This window comes from Saccopteryx bilineata, chromosome 5, assembly GCF_036850765.1.
Source record: "Saccopteryx bilineata isolate mSacBil1 chromosome 5, mSacBil1_pri_phased_curated, whole genome shotgun sequence".
Lineage (NCBI taxonomy): Eukaryota > Metazoa > Chordata > Mammalia > Chiroptera > Emballonuridae > Saccopteryx > Saccopteryx bilineata.
The window spans coordinates 3886139-3906175 of record NC_089494.1 but is presented as its reverse complement, the minus strand read 5'-3'; the positions used below and the strand labels follow the sequence as shown (position 1 = coordinate 3906175).

Below are 20037 nucleotides of genomic sequence, written 5' to 3'. Positions count from 1 at the left end.
ACACAGGGGGAGATGGGCGCGGCGGCGTCCGCACAGGGTGACCGGCGGGGCGTCCCCACAGGGGGAGACGGGTGCGCATCCGCACAGGGGGAGACGGGCGTGGCGTCCGCACAGGGGGAGACGGGCGTGGCGTCCGCACAGGGGGACGGGCGCGTCCGCACAGGGGGAGACAGGTGTGGCATCCGCACAGGGGGAGACGGGCGTGGCGTCCGCACAGGGGGACGGGCGCGTCCGCACAGGGGGAGACGGGTGTGGCGTCCGCACAGGGGGACGGGCGTGGCCTTACCTGGACCCGGATCTCCGACTCCAGCTCCTTGCGCTTCTGCTCCTTGATCATTTCCCGGTCATACTCCTGGAGGAAGTTCCATGATTCGTCCTTATTCTTCCACATGTCTGCGCCCCGGGAAGTCAAAGAAAAGGAAAACGAACACGTCTTTCAACATCAAGGCTAATGGCAGCGGTCACCGCGACGTTTAATTTTCCGTCCCGTTGCGCGGAGTAACAGCCTAATGAAGAATGCGAAGTCTGCAGTCTGATGGGATTTCCGCGCCCCTTTCTCCCGCTTCCCAGAGAGAAGAAACGTGTTTACCTAACATTTAAAAAAATTACACAGACTGCTAACGCTAAAACATCAGACAGGAAAGTATGATAGCAGTAGCATTTCTCTACGGGATCATAACCATGTAAAGAACAATGTATCGATTGTGGGATTATGCAATTATACAATTGGGGTGGAGGGGGTGACTATTTTTGCAAATGTTTTACATTACTGTCACTATTCAAGTGATTCACGACACTACGGAGGATTCTGCTGCTAGTTCAACTCACCAGTACTTGACCCTGGCCCCCTGTTAGAAGACAACACTGAACATGCAAGCACACATTCCCTGCCCCGAAACTCAGCAGCTGCACTCCTTGTCCCTGAGCCCCAGTGGCTGCGTGACTGAAATGTTTTTGGGTGCGTGTGAAGTCACTCCTGTTTCACACTTCCTTTCTGCCTTGCCCTGGCCCTGAGGAGGGTGGTGAGAGAAATGTGACCCTGGAGAAAGTAAGGAGAAGGTCGCATCCCTGGGATAAATGGAGATAAAGTTCGTTTCTCAGGAAGGGGTGCCGGGGTACAGGCCACCGGGAGCCGGGCAGGGGGCCTGGGGGCGTCTCCGACGGCCAACGAGACTGCCCGCTTTGGGGGAACATGCTCTCCTCCCGGAATCTGCGTGCAGACTGGGATGGAAGCGTGCGGGGCCCGACCCTCCAGCCACCACCCAGCGTGGCCGTGCTGCTGGGAGCCTGGCAGGCGGGGATGCCCCCCAACGCGGGCCGGCAGCTGGGGCTGCGGGGGCCGGGGGGAGGCTGCCCAGATGGCAGCCCGGAGGGCAGGTGGTGCGGTGCACGAAGGGACAGAGTCTTCTCCGCCATGGTCTCCCCTGGGAGCACGGCAGGGGGACCCCGAGACTGGCCACATGTGGCCCCTGACATGGCCGACCAGGGAGGGCGTGGAGTGACGCAGTGAGGACAGCCACAGTCACGGACGGAGCCCTACGTCTGGGTGCCACAGACAGAAGGAGGTGTCGGCCGTGAAGACAGAGTAGAGAAGGGGCCCGGAGAGTCAGGCGGGCAAGCACGTGCAGGGAAGGTGGCATCTCTCCACAAACCAGAGGCCTGGGGTGAGCAGAGCGGTGGGAAGGAGAAGGTCCAGGGACAGGGCGTGGTGTGGCCAGGCCGCGCTGCAGGTGCTGGAGGGGCGGAGCAGAATGACGCGGAGATTCTGACGCAGTGCGGGCGAGTGGCCAGGACAGCACCCCAGGGCTCCGGCCGCCTGGCTCCTGCCTGGGGCTCGCAGCCTGGTACCAGGGCCCGTGGCTTGGGGTCGGGTGGAACCCCATCCTCAACCGTCTCCTCCTGAGAGAGAGGAGCCCCACAGGACAGCTGCCCAAGGAGCAGACCGGCGTCAGCAAAGGGGCAGATGGAGGGCCAGTGAACGTGTCCTGCTGAGTGGTCGGAGCCAGGACCCGGCCAGACGGGACACCTGCCACAGGACGAGGTGTGAGGACTCTGGCGTCCCCAACACTGGGTTGGGTCTGGACGCCACGGGCAGCGGCTGGCTTGGAGACTGCCGGAGCCGGAAGTGGTCACTGCACGCTGTTTGCCGCACACAGTCCGTGAGACCGCCGCACTTCTAGGGTGGCGGGGACTGCTGGCTCAGCAGAAAGGCTGGCCGGGGAGAGCCTGCCTGGGTCCAGGTCTGGCAAGGGCTCTCAGGCTCACCGGCCCCAACCCGCTGGTCAAGGGAACTGTGGCTTGGGCAGGGCTGTGACAGTCGCTGGTTGACCACGGTCTCTGCCAGGAAGACAGAGGAGAAGTTCAAAGCGGAGTCATCACCCAGACGGCGCAGGTGACCAGCCTGGAACTGAGGTCCGAAGACCAAAGGGGAGGGGACCCCAAAAGGCTGAGATGGGCCGAGGCGTGGAGGGCAGGAGCGGGCATTACAGGAAATAGCCGGGAGGCCAGGCCTGTATTTTTATTACGTTAAATAATTACTCCCATGAGTGAGAGAGGCCAGAGAGGTCACTCCTGTTCACCAGAGTTAGGACATAGGGAACAGGCAATGGATAAATCGTCTATATCATCCTGTTGGTGTGAAAGATGTCTCACATCATGACTATTTGAGTTTAATCTTCGCCCTGAGCCCCTGGAAGGTGAATTTGTTGTTAGCATGTTGGGCGTGTGCACAGCGCAGGCTCAGGGGTTTGCTGAAAACTACATTCGCTTCCAGGGGTCTCCAAACTTTTTACACAGGGGGCCAGTTCACTGTCCCTCAGACCACTGGAGGGCCGGACTATAAAAAAAAACTATGAACAAATCCCTATGCACACTGCACAGATCTTATTTTAAAGTAAAAAAAAAAAAAAAAAAAAACAGGAACAAATACAATATTTAAAATAAAGAACAAGTAAATTTAAATCAACAAACAGTGGGAACTATGCTCTTCTCACTGACCACCAATGAAAGAGGTGCTCCTTCTGGAAGTGCGGCGGGGGCCGGATAAATGGCCTCAGGGGGCCGCATGCGGCCCGCGGGCCATAGTTTGGGGACCCCTGGCTTAAACTGTGGAAACGTGTGGTCCAGGGATGATATCCCGCTTCTCTTAAAAGGCAAGACCCTCCCCCCGCTTAAAAAGACTATAAAAGGTTTAAATGTACCTATTTACTGATAGCAAATAGACTATTAATAACAGTAACTAGTGAAAATGTACTATCTGCTCATAACAACTCTTTTCTGACTCGTATGATGATGAAGTCTTCGACAGCAAAACTCTTCTCTACTCTCATTAGGACGGTTTAAAGAAAAAAAAATTGCGGCATTATTTATTTACCTTGCTTTTCCCCCCTAGAATGGGTTTACCCAAATTGGGAAGCAGCGCATTTAGTAATAAAAGGAGACATCAAGTCAAGAAACAACCCAAGTGCTGGCGCGGATGTGCAGGAAAGGAGACTCTCGTGTGGCCAACGTGAAAAACGGTATCGAGAAGGGGGGGTCCTCAAAAAATTAAAAAAACAAAACTGCCTTATGACCCAGTGGTTCCACTTCCGGGTACGTAGCCAAAGAAACCCCGAACCACGCATCTGAAAGGAGATGTGCACCCCTGTGTTCACAGCAGCGTGACTGACAGTCGCCAAGACACGGAAGCAATCTAAGCGCCCGTCGATAGACGCGTGGGTAAAAAAATGTAGGGGTGGAGCATCGGAGCATTCCTCGCCACGGACAAGAGCGAGGTCGAAGCCCCTGCAACAAGACACCACGGATGGACCTGGAGAGCGTGGTGCTGAGCGAAGGAAGCTGGTCAGAGAAAGACGGGGGCCGTGAGGTGTCACTCACCTGTGGGGTCTAAAAGCAGAAAACAAACGAACGCACAAAAATGGAAACAAGACTCACAGACACAGCGAGCCGGCCGGTGGCTGCCAGAGCAGAGGGGTTGGGACCTGGAGGAAAGTGGGGGGGGAGGAGGAGAAGGAATCAGGAAGCACAAACTGTTACGGAACAGCCACAGGATGTCAAGGACAGCCTATGGCAGGGGTCCCCAAACTTTTTACACAGGGGGCCAGTTCACTGTCCCTCAGACCATTGGAGGGTCGGACTATAAAAAAGCTTATTTTAAAGTAAAAAAAAAACACAAAACGGGAACAAATACAATATTTGAAATAAAGAACAAGTAAATTTAAGTCAACAAACCAGTATTTCTTTTTTTTTTTTTTCTGAAGCTGGAAACGGGGAGAGACAGTCAGACAGACTCCCGCATGCGCCCAACCAGGATCCACCCGGCACGCCCACCAGGGGCAATGCTCTGCCCACCAGGGGGTGATGCTCTGCCCCTCTGGGGCATCACTCTGCCGCGACCAGAGCCACTCTAGCGCCTGGGGCAGAGGCCAAGGAGCCATCCCCAGCGCCCGGGCCATCTTTGCTCCAATGGAGCCTTGGCTGCGGGAGGGGAAGAGAGAGACAGAGAGGAAGGGGGGGGGGGGGTGGAGAAGCAAATGGGCGCTTCTCCTGTGTGCCCTGGCCAGGAATTGAACCCGGGTCCCCCGCACGCCAGGCCGACGCTCTACCGCTGAGCCAACTGGCCAGGGCCTGACCAGTATTTCAATGGGAACTATGGGCCTGCTTTTGGCTAATGAGATGGTCAATGTGCTCTTCTCACTGACCACCAATGAAAGAGGTGCCTCTTCTGGAAGTGTGGCGGGGGCCAGATAAATGGCCTCAGAGGGCCACATGCGGCCCGCGGGCTGTAGTTTGGGGACCCCTGGCCTATGGCATACCGTCGATGAAACTGCAATGATGATGTCCGGTGCCAGGTGGGGGAAAGAAATTAGAAAGTAAATGGAAAGCGGACAGGAACACAGAACCCCCCAGAAAGGAAACCAGGACGGCCGGTGACTGTGCTGCCCAGAAGCAGCCTGCCTCCCTCGCCTCCGGGACGCTCACACGGGCTCAGCTTTCTTTCCACGGGGACGCGGCCGTTCTCATGACACTTCAGAGCGGGGCGCCTCTCAATCCCCTCAAGAATTTCACGGGCGTCTGTCAATGCGGGCAGCTACTCAGGGCCCTCAGAGGGCAACCCCTGATCTGCTCTCCCCTGCGCGGAGAATGAGCCTTTATTCCCCGGAATGAAAGGCAGGCGGCAGTTTCACACGTTCGGGGGAGGGGGTGGGTGGGGGGGCTTAATCTCAGCGATTAAAATGCTCATGATGTATTAAAAAAAAATGCCGATTTTTTTTTAAGAAAAGAGACATTTCATGTCTTGACATTACCCAAGACCTGGCAGATAACACAAGAAGCATCACCACATCCAACCAGGGAAGTGAGCCGTGTCCCGCTCCGGAAGGACCATGGCGTGGGGCTCTCTCTCACTCTTGCTCTCTCTCTCTCTCTCTCTCTTTTTTAAGCCTTCATGGGAACAGAGATTAGAGGAAAGCTGTGGATAGAAAAGTCTCAGAGCGTTCCTGTGTGGGTCAGTGGGTCAGAAGACTTGGCCTCCCACAGACAGATGAGAATTCCCCCAAATTAATTTTCGCTTTTATCAAAGCACGGCTCATTAGCACACTGTATGAAAGAGAGGCAGAGAGTATGAAAAGGGTGTAATAAAAAGTCTGCCTTCCCTGACGTCGCCTGATGACATTCCGTCCCACGTTCGTTCACGCGCAAGAGAAGGCACTGGATACATTCAGAAGTATTCATACACCTGGTTTATGCCTGCATCATCTAATTATATATATTTGTTCACACATGGTTAATTTCATGACTCTACTGAGCCCAGTGACCAGCCGGGCACTGCTCTCAGAGGGGCCAACGGCAGAAGGCCCTGCCCCACGAACCTGGCATCCCACTGCAGGGAGACAGTGAGCACACACGTCCGAGTCCGATGGAGGGAAGTCAGGTGGGGAAGGCCTGCAGGGACAAGCGTTTCAGGCAAGGGGAACAGAAGGCACGAGGGCCCTGCGGAGGGAGTGTGTTTGGCTCATGGGAGGACGAACTGAGCCCCTGGAGTAGGGTGTGAAGTCATGCACTTCCACATGAGCTCAGCAGTTTCTCTGTCCTTTTCCTGGTGTCTAAAGAATATGCTTGCACAGCTACCTGTTTCAGCACAGCCCCTGGCTTCCTGTGATGGGAGACTAGGATTCTGCTCCCTCCCACTGTCTTCCTGTCCTCACTGTCTTCCCTTGCTTTCTCCACATGGGGACAGCAGGGGACAAGAGGGCCAGGCCCTCCAGATCCTGGGGATACCGTCACCCGAGCATGCGTGCAGGAGAGCGTCTAGATGTACACGGCGCCCTGCTCAGGACACCCGGGAAGGCGGGCTCACCGCGATGAGGGGGTGGGAAGAGAAAGAGGGGGTGATGATGGTCAGGAGGGGCAAAGGCAGGGCCGAGGATGACAGTGAGCAGCACGGGGAGTGAGGGCTCCCCAAGAACACCAGCTGCCACGTGACCAGACGCGTCCGAGGGCAAGGAGGTCAGACAGAGTACGCAGCAAACGAGGGCTGTCGGGGATGCCCTAAAGATAATGGGGTGCGTTATCTTTAGCGTCTCCACAAACACGCTACTGTTGTGAGCACACACCTGAGCTGGTGACCCCCTCAGCCCGCCGTGACCCTGTGGGCACCTTACCACGGTTCCCAGCTGCGCCCAGGGGACGCTGCTGCTGCCAGCCTGGCTTCCACAGCCACCCAGCATATGCCACTGTCCCCACCCCACCCCGGGGAGGCGTGTTGATGGACTGTGCCCTCCCTGCATCTACCTGCCGGCTGGCCTGCTGCCTGGCACCCTGGGACAGTCAGTGGTTGTTGAATGAATTTACAAGTGAACAGATGTGTCTGATAGCGACTGCTCTGCTCCGTTGTCGGTTACAGACTGGATGAAACGAAACTTGAACGATGGCAGGGGTTCCGCCAGTACCCGCCCACAGGGGGCCGGTGACGTGTGCCTGTCCCGGTGGTCGTGAAGGATAGAAATGGGAATGGAAATCACAAAGCTTTGCGTGTCCCGGGCCCTTACTAAACACAGATGTGGCCCTTCCACCCCCTTCTCCCCGACGAGAGCAGCTGCCCGGCCCGAGTGCCGCGTCCTCTCCTCGGGGTGCCCGGCCCCGCGGGTCAGCACCTCGCCGCGGGGCCCTCGCCACCAGCGCTATGGAAAACATGCGGGTCCACGGACGTCCTGGCCTCCAATAAGCTGGTATCAAACCCGTGAGGCCACTGAGATGGTGGCCGAAGAGGAGGCTCAATTTATTGGGGTACAACCGTTGGGCCCACTGAAAAGACGTACGTGATGTAAATAATAGCCCGGGTGCCGTCCAGACAGGGGACGGAGTCGAGCAGGAGGCACACACGTGCCTGACGCGGGGACACGCTCTACTTCACGTCCCTACAGCGTTTCTCGGGGACCCCCAGCTGGCGCCTGTGACCACGCACTCGGTGTGGGGGTTGGTCCTGACGGGGAGTGGACCCAGAGGAGTTGGTCACTGTCCCAGCAGTGGTCACGGAGACATCTGGACGGCCGGTTCCCGCCCCGTGCACCATGCTGGACTGTGGCCGTGCTAACTGTGCCGAGTGAGGGACAGAGGGGTGTGTCAGGGCCTGGCCCTGGCCCGGCACGGAGGACTGTGCCACTTTGCTGTGGGTACAGTGTTGGTTTTCTTAATGCGGGCCACCCGGGATGTACCTGCCTCCCCTCTCCTTCCAGCCGGAGAATGACGGGTTAAGGGCTCAAGACCCTAACGGAGGCTTAGATCACCTTCTCCTCCCCTTTGTAGCTTCCTTTTTCTTTTTGAAAAACCCCATCTATGCCCTGAGGGCACACAAATAATTTCACAGTAGACACAATGGGCAGACGGTGTGGGCTCTGAGTTGCCCGGTCCCAGCCTCTGTGACTGGGCTCTGACTTCCCCACAGAGGCTGGGTGCGGGGCCCAGGGGTCCTCCGGGGCTGACCAAGGGACTGCCCGGCTGTCACGCTCATTCTCCCAAACTGACCTTTGTATGTGTTATTTCCTTCCTCCATCACGGGCAGGAAGACGCTGGGAGACATTGTCCATCCCTCCTCTTCCTCCTGTGGAAGCGGAATCACGCTGTGAGTCACAGGCACGGTGCACCTGTCCCCTTGGACAGCACAGGGCACACCCACCGTGATGACTGTCACCACGGACCAGTGCAGAGACTCTTTCCGGGTTTGTGGAGCGCAGGTCCCGTCCCTGCCCACCCTCCTGGGCAGCGTCCCTGCAGGCCAGGCTGACACCAGTGGCTCCGCCTGCTGGCTCACAAGGTGCCCCCCATACCAGCACCCCGTCTGTCGCCTCCCTGTGGTCCCTGCAGGCCAGGCTGACACCAGTAGCCCCTCCTGCTGGCTCACAAGGTGCCCCCCATACCAGCACCCCGTCTGTCGCCTCCCTGTGGTCCCTGCAGGCCAGGCTGACACCAGTAGCCCCTCCTGCTGGCTCACAAGGTGCCCCCCATACCAGCACCCCGTCTGTCGCCTCCCTGTGGTCCCTGAAGGCCAGGCTGACACCAGTGGCTCCGTCTGCTGGCTCACAAGGTGCCCCCCATACCAGCACCCCGCCTCTGTCACCTCCCTGTGGTCCCTGCCCGCCCCTCACACCCTGAGTTTGGTCCTGTCCCCTCCCTCCACCACGTTCCGCGACCCTGCTCCGAAGCTGCTCCCGTCTGTCTGTCCTGTGGCTCCCCCTCCCTCTGCGCTCCTGCAAGCACCTGCTACTCCTTCCTCCTGCTTGCTGTCCCCTCCCTGGGCCGAGGGGCCACCGGAACCCCAGCTTCCTACCTGGAGCCCAGGTCCCGCCAGACCCCCCACCTGGGGCCCCCAGTGTGGAGAGCCCACCCACCTTGTCCTTGGTCCCTGCAGTCAGGTCAGAGCCCGCAGGGACACCCAGCAGAAGTCCCCTGTGTCCCCACACCGCCAGGGCCCAGCCACCCCCAATGGTGACAGCCAGCGAGGCCTCGCACACCCTCACCTGGCATTTCTGAGCAGCAGGGGTGTGCCGGACGGGGGAGCAGACAGACTGAGGCAGGGGCCCGGCCGAGAGAGCCAGGGGGCGGGCGGGCTGTCCTCGGAAGGCCTCTGAGCTGTGTCCTTCAGACTCGAACTTGGTCTGCAAGGCACCTAACACAGGGGCCCAGGAACAGCCAGGTGTGGGTGGGCCCGCTTGTGGGAACAGCACCCTGGCTGGAGTGTGGGAAAAGGCTGGTGGGTCCGCTTGTGGGGGTAGCACCTGGCCGGAGTGTGGGAAAAGGCCGGACAGAGTGGAGGCGGGGCGTGCACCTGCTCTCTGACCGGACTTCCTTCTCCCATCTCCTTCTGTGGAAAATTCTCCTTAGATCTGCGGCAAATGTCCCCTCCTCTGTGAAGCCGTCCTGGATTCCCCCAGGTAAAAACGACTTTCCCCTTGTTCAGCAGGACTTGCGTAGGCTTCCTGGCATCTGTTTCTCGGCACAGGTTATTGGCTATTTAGACACATGTCTCAACTGCTCTCTTGGGCTGTGGGGACCCCACGTGGCAGGGTTTCATCTTGCTGATCTTTCGTACCCTACACGGAACCAGCGCAGCGCCCAGTCCCTAGATAGGTGTGTAAGGCATGTGAGTGAAGAGCTCCGTCTGCACAACTTCACTTCCGTAATAAGAATGACGTTCCCGAGGGGCACGGGACACGTGAGGCCGGCGTGGGAAACGTCTGCTCCCGACGGCACAGGACGGCGGACGCCGACACCCCCGTAGCTTCACGGGGGGCCACTTCCCACGTGGTGCCCACGCCGTCGCCAGTCCCTGGAGGGGGAGACTTATAATGGGAAGTGCTGGCTTTCTTTCTGAAAGGTACTTCTTCCCTCGGTCACCAGCCCTGGGAGTGTACGGGGCGTCTCCCTGTCCTTTGTTGGCTGTTGCAAACATTTCATCGTTGGCTCATTTTGGCAAATACCGGGAGAGGAAAATTCCCCACGAGGTTTCAACCCAGCATCTCAAAGCCAGTCACTTTTTTGTTTGTTTGTTTGTTCACTTTAAATCTTTGGCTGTGATGGGGTCTTGCCAGTTTGCTGTGTCCTGTCACACCGCTGGCCCTGGTCTCGCCCCTTTCTGATGGAAACGTCTTGAACAGTTACTTCCCTTCATGTCCTCCAAGTGGCCGGAGAGGAGAGTGTGCACACAGGGGGAGGCTTCCGTTAGGGCGCAGCCGGCCCCGAGGAGCTGGGCTGGCCGGCCACACTGTCTCTCTCTGCGTTGGGACAGGACGCCCATGTGGACCCCAGCCCCCCACACAGGGACTCCTTCAAGAAGGAGATGAACAGAGCAGCTGGTCCTAGTGGACCTCAGTCCTGAGCGCTGCCTGGTCCAGCCCACACCTGCCCAGCTTCTTGGCCACGAGCCCTCTATGTGCCCTTATCTTCAGCTGACCTCACTGGGCCCATGTTGCCAACCAGTGACCAACGGGTCCCAATTCGAGAAAGGACCCTAGGTACCTCCCAGCCCTTCCAGTCACTCAAAAACGTTGTAAATGTCACCGAGAATCTGCTCCGTGCCCAGAAAGTTGGGGGGCTGGCTCACCAGCACCTCCCTGGCCACCGCTGGCTTTCCCTGCTGGCTGGAGACAGAACCTCGTTACACGTTTTGCAAAAACACTTAGTGATGGCACAAAGGACGCCATGGCAACAATGCAACATTTAACAAGCAAAGGAAGAAAACAAAACAAACCCCAGCTGCCTGGTTGTCACCTGCGTCTAATGAAACCTTCTCCTACACGCCAGGTGTGTCCTGGCTACACAGTGGCTCTCAAGCTATTTAGGGAGAAGGATCCTTGGAAGATGAGAAGAGAAGACATTCTTCTGAGAGGGACATGCTTTCCCCCGGGAGGTATGGACAGTTTCAGGGAGTCCGTCTCTGGGGTTCCTGTTCCCTGGGTGCAGGGCTCCTCACGCCGTTCTCCGTCCCTGCACGCTGGGGGACACAGACACGTCCACTCCAGGTGACGCCATCACTGTGCCTGGGCACAGCCTCGGGGGACACAGGACACTCACGACCCATCTCTGGGAAGCAGCACAGCGTCTGGTTGGAAATACCTAGAACAACACCGGAATGTGGCTGGCTCAGCCCTCCAACATGAAACCGCTCCTTGGGCCCCAAGGGGTTCGGGCGCCTCCACGGGTCAGGGAGATCGCTGGGTGACGAGGCAGACAGCCCTCGGCTCCAGGACCCTCCTGGGAGAGTTCAGCTCTAAGTCAAGTCAAACCCTGGCGGGAATAAATCTGGAGAAGACGCTTCAGTAGTCACACGATCACGTGTTCAGGATCACGTGTTCATTTAAAACAGTTCCCCACGGCGCGACGTGGCTCGCCAGGAAGCCTGGGTTGTCCAGAGCCCCTTTCCTTGCCGTCCAAAGCCGGCGTGAGGCGCTCACCGCGGCACTGAGCACCCGTGGGCGCAGGGCCGTGGGCCGCTGGCTCTGGCCCTGTCCCCAGGAAAGTCCCCTTCATGGAGGGGTGCTTTCTCGGCGGTACTTGATACGTTCAGAGATGGTGTTAAATCCAAGATCTGAATGACAGGCTATTTTTTTTATACTGTTGAATTTTGAGAGTTTGTTGTGTATTCTAGACGCAAGGCCTCTCTGATGGATGGAGAGGTGGCAGATATCGGCCCCCGGCCTACAGCGGGTCTCCTTGTCCTCTTCACAGGGACCGCACAGGGCAGACGTCTTTGCTTTGGTGACGTCCGGCTTGCCCATCTTCCCTGCGCGGGCGTCACGTCTAAGAACTTGCCTGACCCTACGATGCTGAAGAGTCCCCCCCAGCCCTGTTATTTTCTCTACAGGATTTAGATAATAGTTCTACACTTCAGCTCACGATCCACCTTGAGTTTAGCTTTTAGTGTTTGTGTACTGTGTCCAGTGTAGGCAGAAGCTCACGTTCCTGCCTCGGGAAGCTCACCGTGGCCAGCGCGTGTGGCGCTCGCTCTGAAGTCTCCCCTCCCGCCAGCCCCACACTGAGAGCTAAAGCTCCTCACTGGTCATTTCCACTCGTCCCCCCACCCAGCACCTCAGCAGAGAGGGTCTCCAGGTAAATCCAGATAAGAAACGGAAAAACCTCGTAGCTTAACAATGAAATTATTTGCAAAGTTCCGTGATGAAGTGGACTGCGAGATGACCGGTCATAGCGATTTTATTCTAAGGTGTCCTTGCGTGCAGCTACTGATGGCTGCCACGAGAGGCGTCCTTTTCCCTCTTGGTCACGACTAGCCCCACCGTCAATGTCCAGGTGGGGGCACGGAAGCCTCCAAGCACCCTCCGGGCATCTCCAGGCTCAGACAATCTCAGAACGTCACGGGGGCACCTAGCATTCCTCGGGTTCCGGATGAGCAGAGTGCCCGGTGGGGAGCTCTCACGGCTGCTCTGTGGCCGGCCGGTGAGGGGCTGGGCAGCTCGCTCCTGGACACGTCCATACAGGTGGGGCCGGGCAGCTCGCTCCTGGACACGTCCATACAGGTGGGGCCGGGCGGCTCGCTCCTGGACACGTCCATACAGGTGGGGCCGGGCGGCTCGCTCCTGGACACGTCCATACAGGTGGGGCCGGGCGGCTCGCTCCTGGACACGTCCATACAGGTGGGGCCGGCCCCAGGAAGGGACTGAGGCGGGAGGGGAAGCAGTCAGGACAAGCCTGACCCTGGCCGTGCTCTGCGGCCGGGGCAGGCGGAGCAGGAGGGTTACTGCACCCGCTGTGGACTGGGAGCCCAGCTCTCGGTCCCACCGGCCGGCCCCGCCCTCCCCCCACCCTTCACTTTCTCAGGAAGAAAAGCAACCAGGGGCACAACTCCCTGGCGTCTCTCCATCTTCGAGCGATGTCTGATTGAAGTGCACCCCCCCCCCCCAGGAGCCAGCTCCTGACCCCGGCCCACCCTGTTCTTGGGTCAGACCACCCCTGGCGCTGACGCTGCTGCCTCGGGCTCGCTGCCTGGGTCACTTCCTCACCCACAGTCCAGCCCGTAACCCGGCCGCCCAGCACGGAACTTGGGCTATGACCACCTAACTGCGTCCCATCTGCTCCCGTCAGTCCCCAGAGAGAACTCTCTCTTCCTTCTGGGGGTCCGAGGCTCTGCCCAGCCCCCAGCCCAGGTCACCGGCTCTGGACCTGACCTTCGCAGCTGCACACACCGTCCCTCTCTGAGGTTGCCCTCCGGGGCTTTGGCTCCGAGATCGTCTGGGCCCTGCCTTCCCACCCTCCCACCCTCCGAGTCCCTCTCAACAGCCGCTGCCCTACCCACACTCCGCTGTAACGTCTCAGAACCTTGCAAAGCTTCGGCCTTCTGCCTGTGTGATGTTCTGAAGGGTACATTCCATTTATAGAGGTTAGCGGGAATGTTCCAGTAATCCTATTTGTCCTTTAAAAAAAAAAATGAGGTCTTTCCTAAATGTTCAGATTCTACCCATGGGGCCGGCCATCGATAAATGAATAAATGTTATAAAATTCCCGAGGAATAATCACAGCTCTGCCACGGCGGAACAGGGGTGCGTGAGTCGGGGGGTGCCTACGCGCGTTAAAGCACGCCAGCGTGCCCGCTCCCGGCCTCACCCTGTCACCAGCACGAGGAGCAGACGCCTTTTTCCCCCTACAGGTCGGAATACCAACCCTCACACTTGGGTTTGCCCGACTGGCCTCTGGAGTGCTCCGGACACTAGGGGGTTGATTCTGGAATACTTTTCAAAGTCCATGAAAAAGATAACCTGACATCTAAGGAGCAAACCTACATAATTTAAACCATACTTTATTAATAAAAAACATATTTTTATTAACAATCACCATTTTATTCTTTTCACCATCACAGCGTCACTTTGCAGACCCGTGCTTTTCAGGAATAAACTCTTTTCTAAGGAACTGCAGGATTTCACCCGTCGTTTGCAACTACATCGTCAATGCTGACGGTCTCAAACTTTGCTTTTTGTCCCAAGATGTTCACCGTTAAGTGACCCTTCAACCTCTAGTTAATAGAAGAACCTTCACTCGGCACGGACCAGATTGCGGAGCGGACGATTTCAGGTTTGTATGGCTGAGCGTCCCCCACGGTGCATTTTTACTTGGCACGTGTCAAATGCCCTGGTGCCTACTGAGAGAGAAGTGATGCTTAGAAACAGAAATTCTTCCAGTTGTCCGTATTCTGGGGTGCTGCTGAAAAATGATCTTGCCGACTGAGGGGAGGATTATGAAAATGAACCTTAGCGAGTATGTTGCCCTTGTGGCGGTAGGGACGGAGCAATCGAGACTATTGGGGGGTACAGGCAGATTAGCGGGGCGACAGGTGGTCTCATGAGCTGGTGGTTCCTTGGAGATGCTCAGATGGTTTACTGGGAACAGCGCCCCCAGGACAGGGAGGGAGGACGGGCGCAGCTCTGGGTGGAGGGAAGAGCTGACTCTTATATCATCACAAGGGAGCCATCAGCCGATCCCACGGGGGGCCCAGGAGCTGGGAGAACCCTTCCGAGCTGTCCCCGTGCCGTGAGGGGCTGGGTCTTTGTACCCTAACATGACTACCCTCAGATGTAGCCGCCCTGGCGGTGGTGGAGGGGTAACGGCACACAGACCAGCTCCCTTAGACCCGGAGGTCAGAAGGACCCTCTAGGTGGCTGGAAACTGAGCGCCTGGGTCCTGAAGGGGGGTGCCCCAGGGTCACCTCGGCATCCACTTCAGTAGAGTGGGCTGTGCCCAAAGCGAGCAGCAAGGGGTCTGTCCTCTTTTGCTCCTGCCGGGAACCGCAACGGAACACAGTTGAAGAGAGGGGCGGGAAGAGGTGGGCGCGGGTGGGAGCATCCTGCCCATCACAGCACGGGAGCTGAGCGTGCCAACGCGACCGGTGGGTACAATCGTGCCGAGGGGTTTTTATCACCGTGCACGTGCCTCGCGTGTGGGGGGATGTGGGGTATCATTGCATCTGCGCTGGGCGTCATTGCATCTGCGCTGGGCGTCATTGCATCTGCGCTGGGCGTCATTGCATCTGCGCTGGGCGTCATTGCATCTGCGCTGGGCGTCATTGCATCTGCGCTGGGTACTATAGCATCTGCGCTGGGCGTCATTGCATCTGCGCTGGGTACTATTGCATCTGCGCTGGGTACTATAGCATCTGCGCTGGGTACTATTGCATCTGCGCTGGGTACTATTGCATCTGCGCTGGGCGTCATTGCATCTGCGCTGGGTACTATTGCATCTGCGCTGGGTACTATAGCATCTGCGCTGGGTACTATAGCATCTGCGCTGGGTACCATTGCATCTGCGCTGGGTACCATTGCATCTGCGCTGGGCACCATTGCATCTGCGCTGGGCGTCATTGCATCTGCGCTGGGTACCATTGCATCTGCGCTGGGTACCATTGCATCTGCGCTGGGTACCATAGCATCTGCGCTGGGTACCATTGCATCTGCGCTGGGTACCATTGCATCTGCGCTGGGTACTATTGCATCTGCGCTGGGCGTCATTGCATCTGCGCTGGGCACTATTGCATCTGCGCTGGGTACTACTGCATCTGCGCTGGGTACTACTGCATCTGCGCTGGGTACTACTGCATCTGCGTTGGGTACTATTGCATCTGCGCTGGGTACTACTGCATCTGCGCTGGGTACTACTGCATCTGCGTTGGGTATTATTGCATCTGCGTTGGGTATTATTGCATTGATGGTATTGCATCCCATCACCCTTCCCCTTCCTCGCAGCTCCCGGCTCCTTGCTCCTGTCACTCGTTCTCCGGATCTCACGGCCCAGCCCGGCCCATTCCTCCCTCATCCTGGTGTGGTACCAGAGCTCCGGGAGCAGTCGACTGGACCCGGCCCAGCGCCCCCGCCCCAGCGAAGTCCTGGAGTCCGGGTGTGTGCCGGAACCCACCTCTCGGACGGAACACGAGGAGCATGGCCGTCGCCACCTGAGCCAGCGCTGGTCCCCGCCCCTGGACAGAGTCACAGAGGGACCGTCACCTCTGGGGACCCAGTCCCCCGAGCGGGTTCGGATCGAGGCTTGGGGTAGCTGTGAGGTAGTAAGTCTGTGCACCGATGCTGCTCAAACACAGTCACGTTCCAGGAGGACACGACCTTCCAGCCCGAGCCCTACCTCCCGGGGAGGCGTTCGTGCTGGGTGACGGGCCACCCTGGGATTGCACCTGCCATTTGCTCGACGGTGACAGACCCGCGATGACAGCACCTGCAGAGCCCACCCCACGCCACCTCCACTCCCCGCGGCCACTTCCCACACCAAGGCCACCTCCAACCCCCTCCGCACATGGCGTGGCCTGGTCCCAGTGACACTGCTCGGACTCTGACTTGCTCGGGACACAGGAGAGAAACTCAAATCCCCGTGAAGACACACTCGGGACGTCGGACTAAGCGGTAAATCTGGCCGAGCTCGCTTGGCTGACGCGGACACGGTCACTGGCCCTGGCCGTGGTGACGCGGTCGGCCGAGCACTTTCCTGATCCCCGCCCCGAGGAGAGACACGTGGGACCGTCGTCTTGAGGAGTGAACACTCAAAGCTCTCGCATAGGGGGGTTCACAGGGACAGTATCTGAGTTGTTGAAACCACCTCTCACCCTAAATAGTGCTATTAAATCACAGAAGAGATAGCAAGCCATTATCGATCAACAGAAAAAAAGAAAGAAAGAAAGGAAAGGCTGCTGGTAGCGGCATGGTTTCCTAGGAAACGGACCGCAGTCCTAGCAGGTCTGAGAGGATCCGCTGATTCCAAGCGGGACTCAAGTTCCGGATTCCTTACCTTCCTTTTTCCCTTTGTTTCTTCCTTTCTCTTAGTTATTTTGGCTTTCTTTTCCTTTTTCTTTTTTTTCTTCTTTTCGTTTTTCTCCTCTTCCTTTTGCTTTGCGATGATATCATCTATAACCTGGTGAAAAAACAGGACAATGGTAGCGGTTTTAAGTAGCGCCAGTCAGGACGAGCCCCCCCCCCCCCCCCCCCCCCCCCGCGTCCTGAGGGAAGGAAGGGTGTGTGCTGGCCCCTCACCCTTTCTGCCAGGCTCTGGGCCCTGGAGGCCCACCCCTCCTGGGGACATCCTGGGGCTCCGCCTGCCCTGCCGTTGGGCGGATTCTCCAGCAGGAGGCGGCAGTGGGCACCGAGGCCGATGGAGAGAGAGCTCGGGCATTTCTGAGCCCACAGCTCCTACAGCAGGTGGAGCTGCTCCAACCCCCAGAGGCTCTGTGGCCAGAAGGGGGGCGTCCTCTGCACCCCAGGCACAGCCCTGCTGCCCGGCCTGGGACCCTCTCCCCCAAACCCGAGCTGGGGGACACTGCTGTTTCCTGACTGGACCCCGGTGGTGACAGCTGCCCTTTTAATAAATAATGCCACCTTCCCATACACGATCACGCACCTCTTCTCAGACTTGGTTTCTTTCGCCTGTGATTTATTTTATATTTCCTCCGCTGACCAAAACCCTGCTATGGCTCTAGAATCTCAAATATTTACTAAGCAGGACCTGGCATAGCATCACTGATGAGTCAGTCAAGGTTCGTAAAGAACAACAGGATTCAGTTCAGCACAGCGGGTGTCTGACGCCCGTGACACAGAGCTGTGGATCCTGGGGGCTGGGACGCTGGCGATGACAGGTGGGGCACATTCTGTGTGACCCTCAGGCTCTGCTCATCACCGGCCACGGTTCTGAGACGGGCGACGTAACCGAGACTCAGTTTCCCCGGCTCTAACGCGAAGCGAACGTCCCTCCGTCGCGCTGGCGACACGCCGGGCGCGGTCCCGAGAGCGCCACAAAGACTAACTCGTTTCCTCCTCCGCGGAGCCCGTGGATGGAGCCACCGCGAACCCATTTTACTGGCGAGGGCGCTGAGGCACAGAGAGCTCAGTGACGTGGTGGAGGACACACAGAGCCGGTCAGCAGCCGCGCCGGGACTCAAACGGGCGCCCGCCAGGAAGCGCGTCATAACAAAGGGGCCAAGAGGGAAGAGGAGAAACGAGGCGGCCACTCACCCTCCAGTGGGACACGCAGATCGTTAAATAAAAAGCAATGCTCCAGGACTTCAGGATAGGTGTGTGTGCGGTCTCCGTGTACAGACACGGGAGGAAGGACAAACACCCGACTCAGGACAGTCGTGGCCCCCGCGAGCGAGGTCGTCTAGAAAGGGCTGGCGACGGCTCGCCTGGAGCCAGCGTGCGTGCTGAGCCACCTCCCCGGAGCAGGACCCGCGGATCCCCGCTCATCAGCGGTTACGAAGGGGCTCAGGTTTATTTCCCCCGTCTACACTTTTGGTACTTATACCTCTGTTGTTCTTATGAGCTCAGTTCACACCTTTAGGAGTATAAAAAGCAGTTTTATCACGAACAAAGCGGGCTCTGCTGGCACCATCTGGACTTAAAGGAAAAAAAAAGAAAGAAAAACCCAAACAGAACTGTAGTCATGTGCCCGGCTTCACACAGTCTGGGGGCCCCCACCTCGTCCCGGATCCAGGCTCTGGAAGACTTTGGTGGTGGTGGGGGGGGAGGCTCTGAGAAGGGCCCTGGGAAGGTGACAAGTGACGTATGTGTTGTGCATATTTTTGGGTAATAAAAAGGGCGTCTTTGGACGGGATTAAAAGTCCCTTGTCAAACACTAATGTTTTCTTGGGGATCAGGCTCACCTCAACCCACAGAACTAAATCGTGGCTGCCTGGCATGGGGGAGGGGGGGTCTATCATGAAGCACTTACGGGGACACGGGCACTTGCTGGATCTTGAAAGTTTGGAAACTTCCAGAAATGTAAAGACTTTTAAAAAATATATGAATGTGAGCAGATGAAAAAGGGTGAAATGTTTATTTGTGGGGCACACAATTCAGCACAGCTTTTAAAGCCTCACTCGACGGTGTGGTTTATTCCCTCTGCGTTCATTTAATTTTTGAACGGGTGACACGTCAACACGGTTCACAGTTCAGAAACGACAGGAGAGCGTGCGGTGAGACGTGTCCTTCCCATGCTGTGAGCCAGCCGACAAGGTCCTCTTTCTCACGCCGGCCCAGATACCTCGGCTCTGCCTCCAAGAGCCACTGCGTATAGGTCTGTGCAAATACGTGTGTGTACATTCACCAGCATACATACAGCACATTCTCATCGTCTGCCAGTCATGTCTGTGGAAAACGGGATGTGATTGGGGTTGTCCATTTTTTCTATTTTTTTTTTTTTTTTGTATTTTTCTGAAGCTGGAAATGGGGAGAGACAGTCAGACTCCAGCATGCGCCCGACCGGGATCCACCCGGCATGCCCACCAGGGGCGACAGACACTCTGCCCACCAGGGGGTGATGCTCTGCCCCTCCGGGGCGTCGCTCTGCTGCGAGCGACCAGAGCCACTCTAGCGCCTGGGGCAGAGGCCAAGGAGCCATCACCCAGTGCCCGGGCCATTTTTGCTCCAATGGAGCCTCGCTCCGGGGGAGGGGAAGAGAGAGACAGAGAGGAAGGAGAGGGGGAGGGGTGGAGAAGCAGATGGGCGCTTCTCCTGTGTGCCCTGGCCGGGAATCGAACCCGGGTCCTCTGCATGCTAGGCCGACGCTCTACCACTGAGCCAACCAGCCAGGGCCATTTTTTCAACCAACACTGAATTTAGGAGCACATGCTCTTCAAATATTGCAAAATGCTCCAAGTGCACCTGTATGTCCATGCACACACACACAAGGACGTGTGGTAAGCGCACTTCTGCTGTTTTGTGCACATGCTGGCAGGCTGTACACACTGTCCTTGTTCTGCATGTTTCTCCTAAAAATACACCTTGGCCGCTTTTCCTTAGCGGTACGGAAAAAAGATTCCTTGCTTATTTTAAAACCGAGGTGCCATAACTTAGGTGACAATTTTCCTGTCGGAAAACACAGTTGTTTCCCACGGTTTGCTCTTACCAACGCTGCTGCCGCAAATGAGTGCGTGCCAGTATCGTTCTGCAGGTGTGTGGGCACATCCGCAGGGTAGACTCCTAGCAGAAGAACTCCGGATCCAGGGTATGTCCGCTTGTTGTCAAACTAGCTTCTGCTGGGCTG

General features: G+C 57.6%; 1 protein-coding gene across 4 annotated transcripts in view; it reads right to left on the bottom strand.

Moving 5' to 3' along the window:
* IQCA1 (IQ motif containing with AAA domain 1) overlaps positions 1–20037 on the bottom strand; it is a 140435-nt gene that overhangs the window by 51672 nt on the left and 68726 nt on the right. For all 4 annotated transcript variants that reach the window (XM_066279691.1, XM_066279690.1, XM_066279692.1 and 1 more), the window contains exons 8-10: positions 16792–16914; positions 8026–8101; positions 287–393 (exon numbers count right to left, since the gene is read on the bottom strand). In XM_066279691.1, coding sequence (XP_066135788.1) covers positions 287–393; positions 8026–8101; positions 16792–16914 — 306 coding nt within the window. The remainder of the gene's footprint in view (positions 1–286; positions 394–8025; positions 8102–16791; positions 16915–20037) is intronic.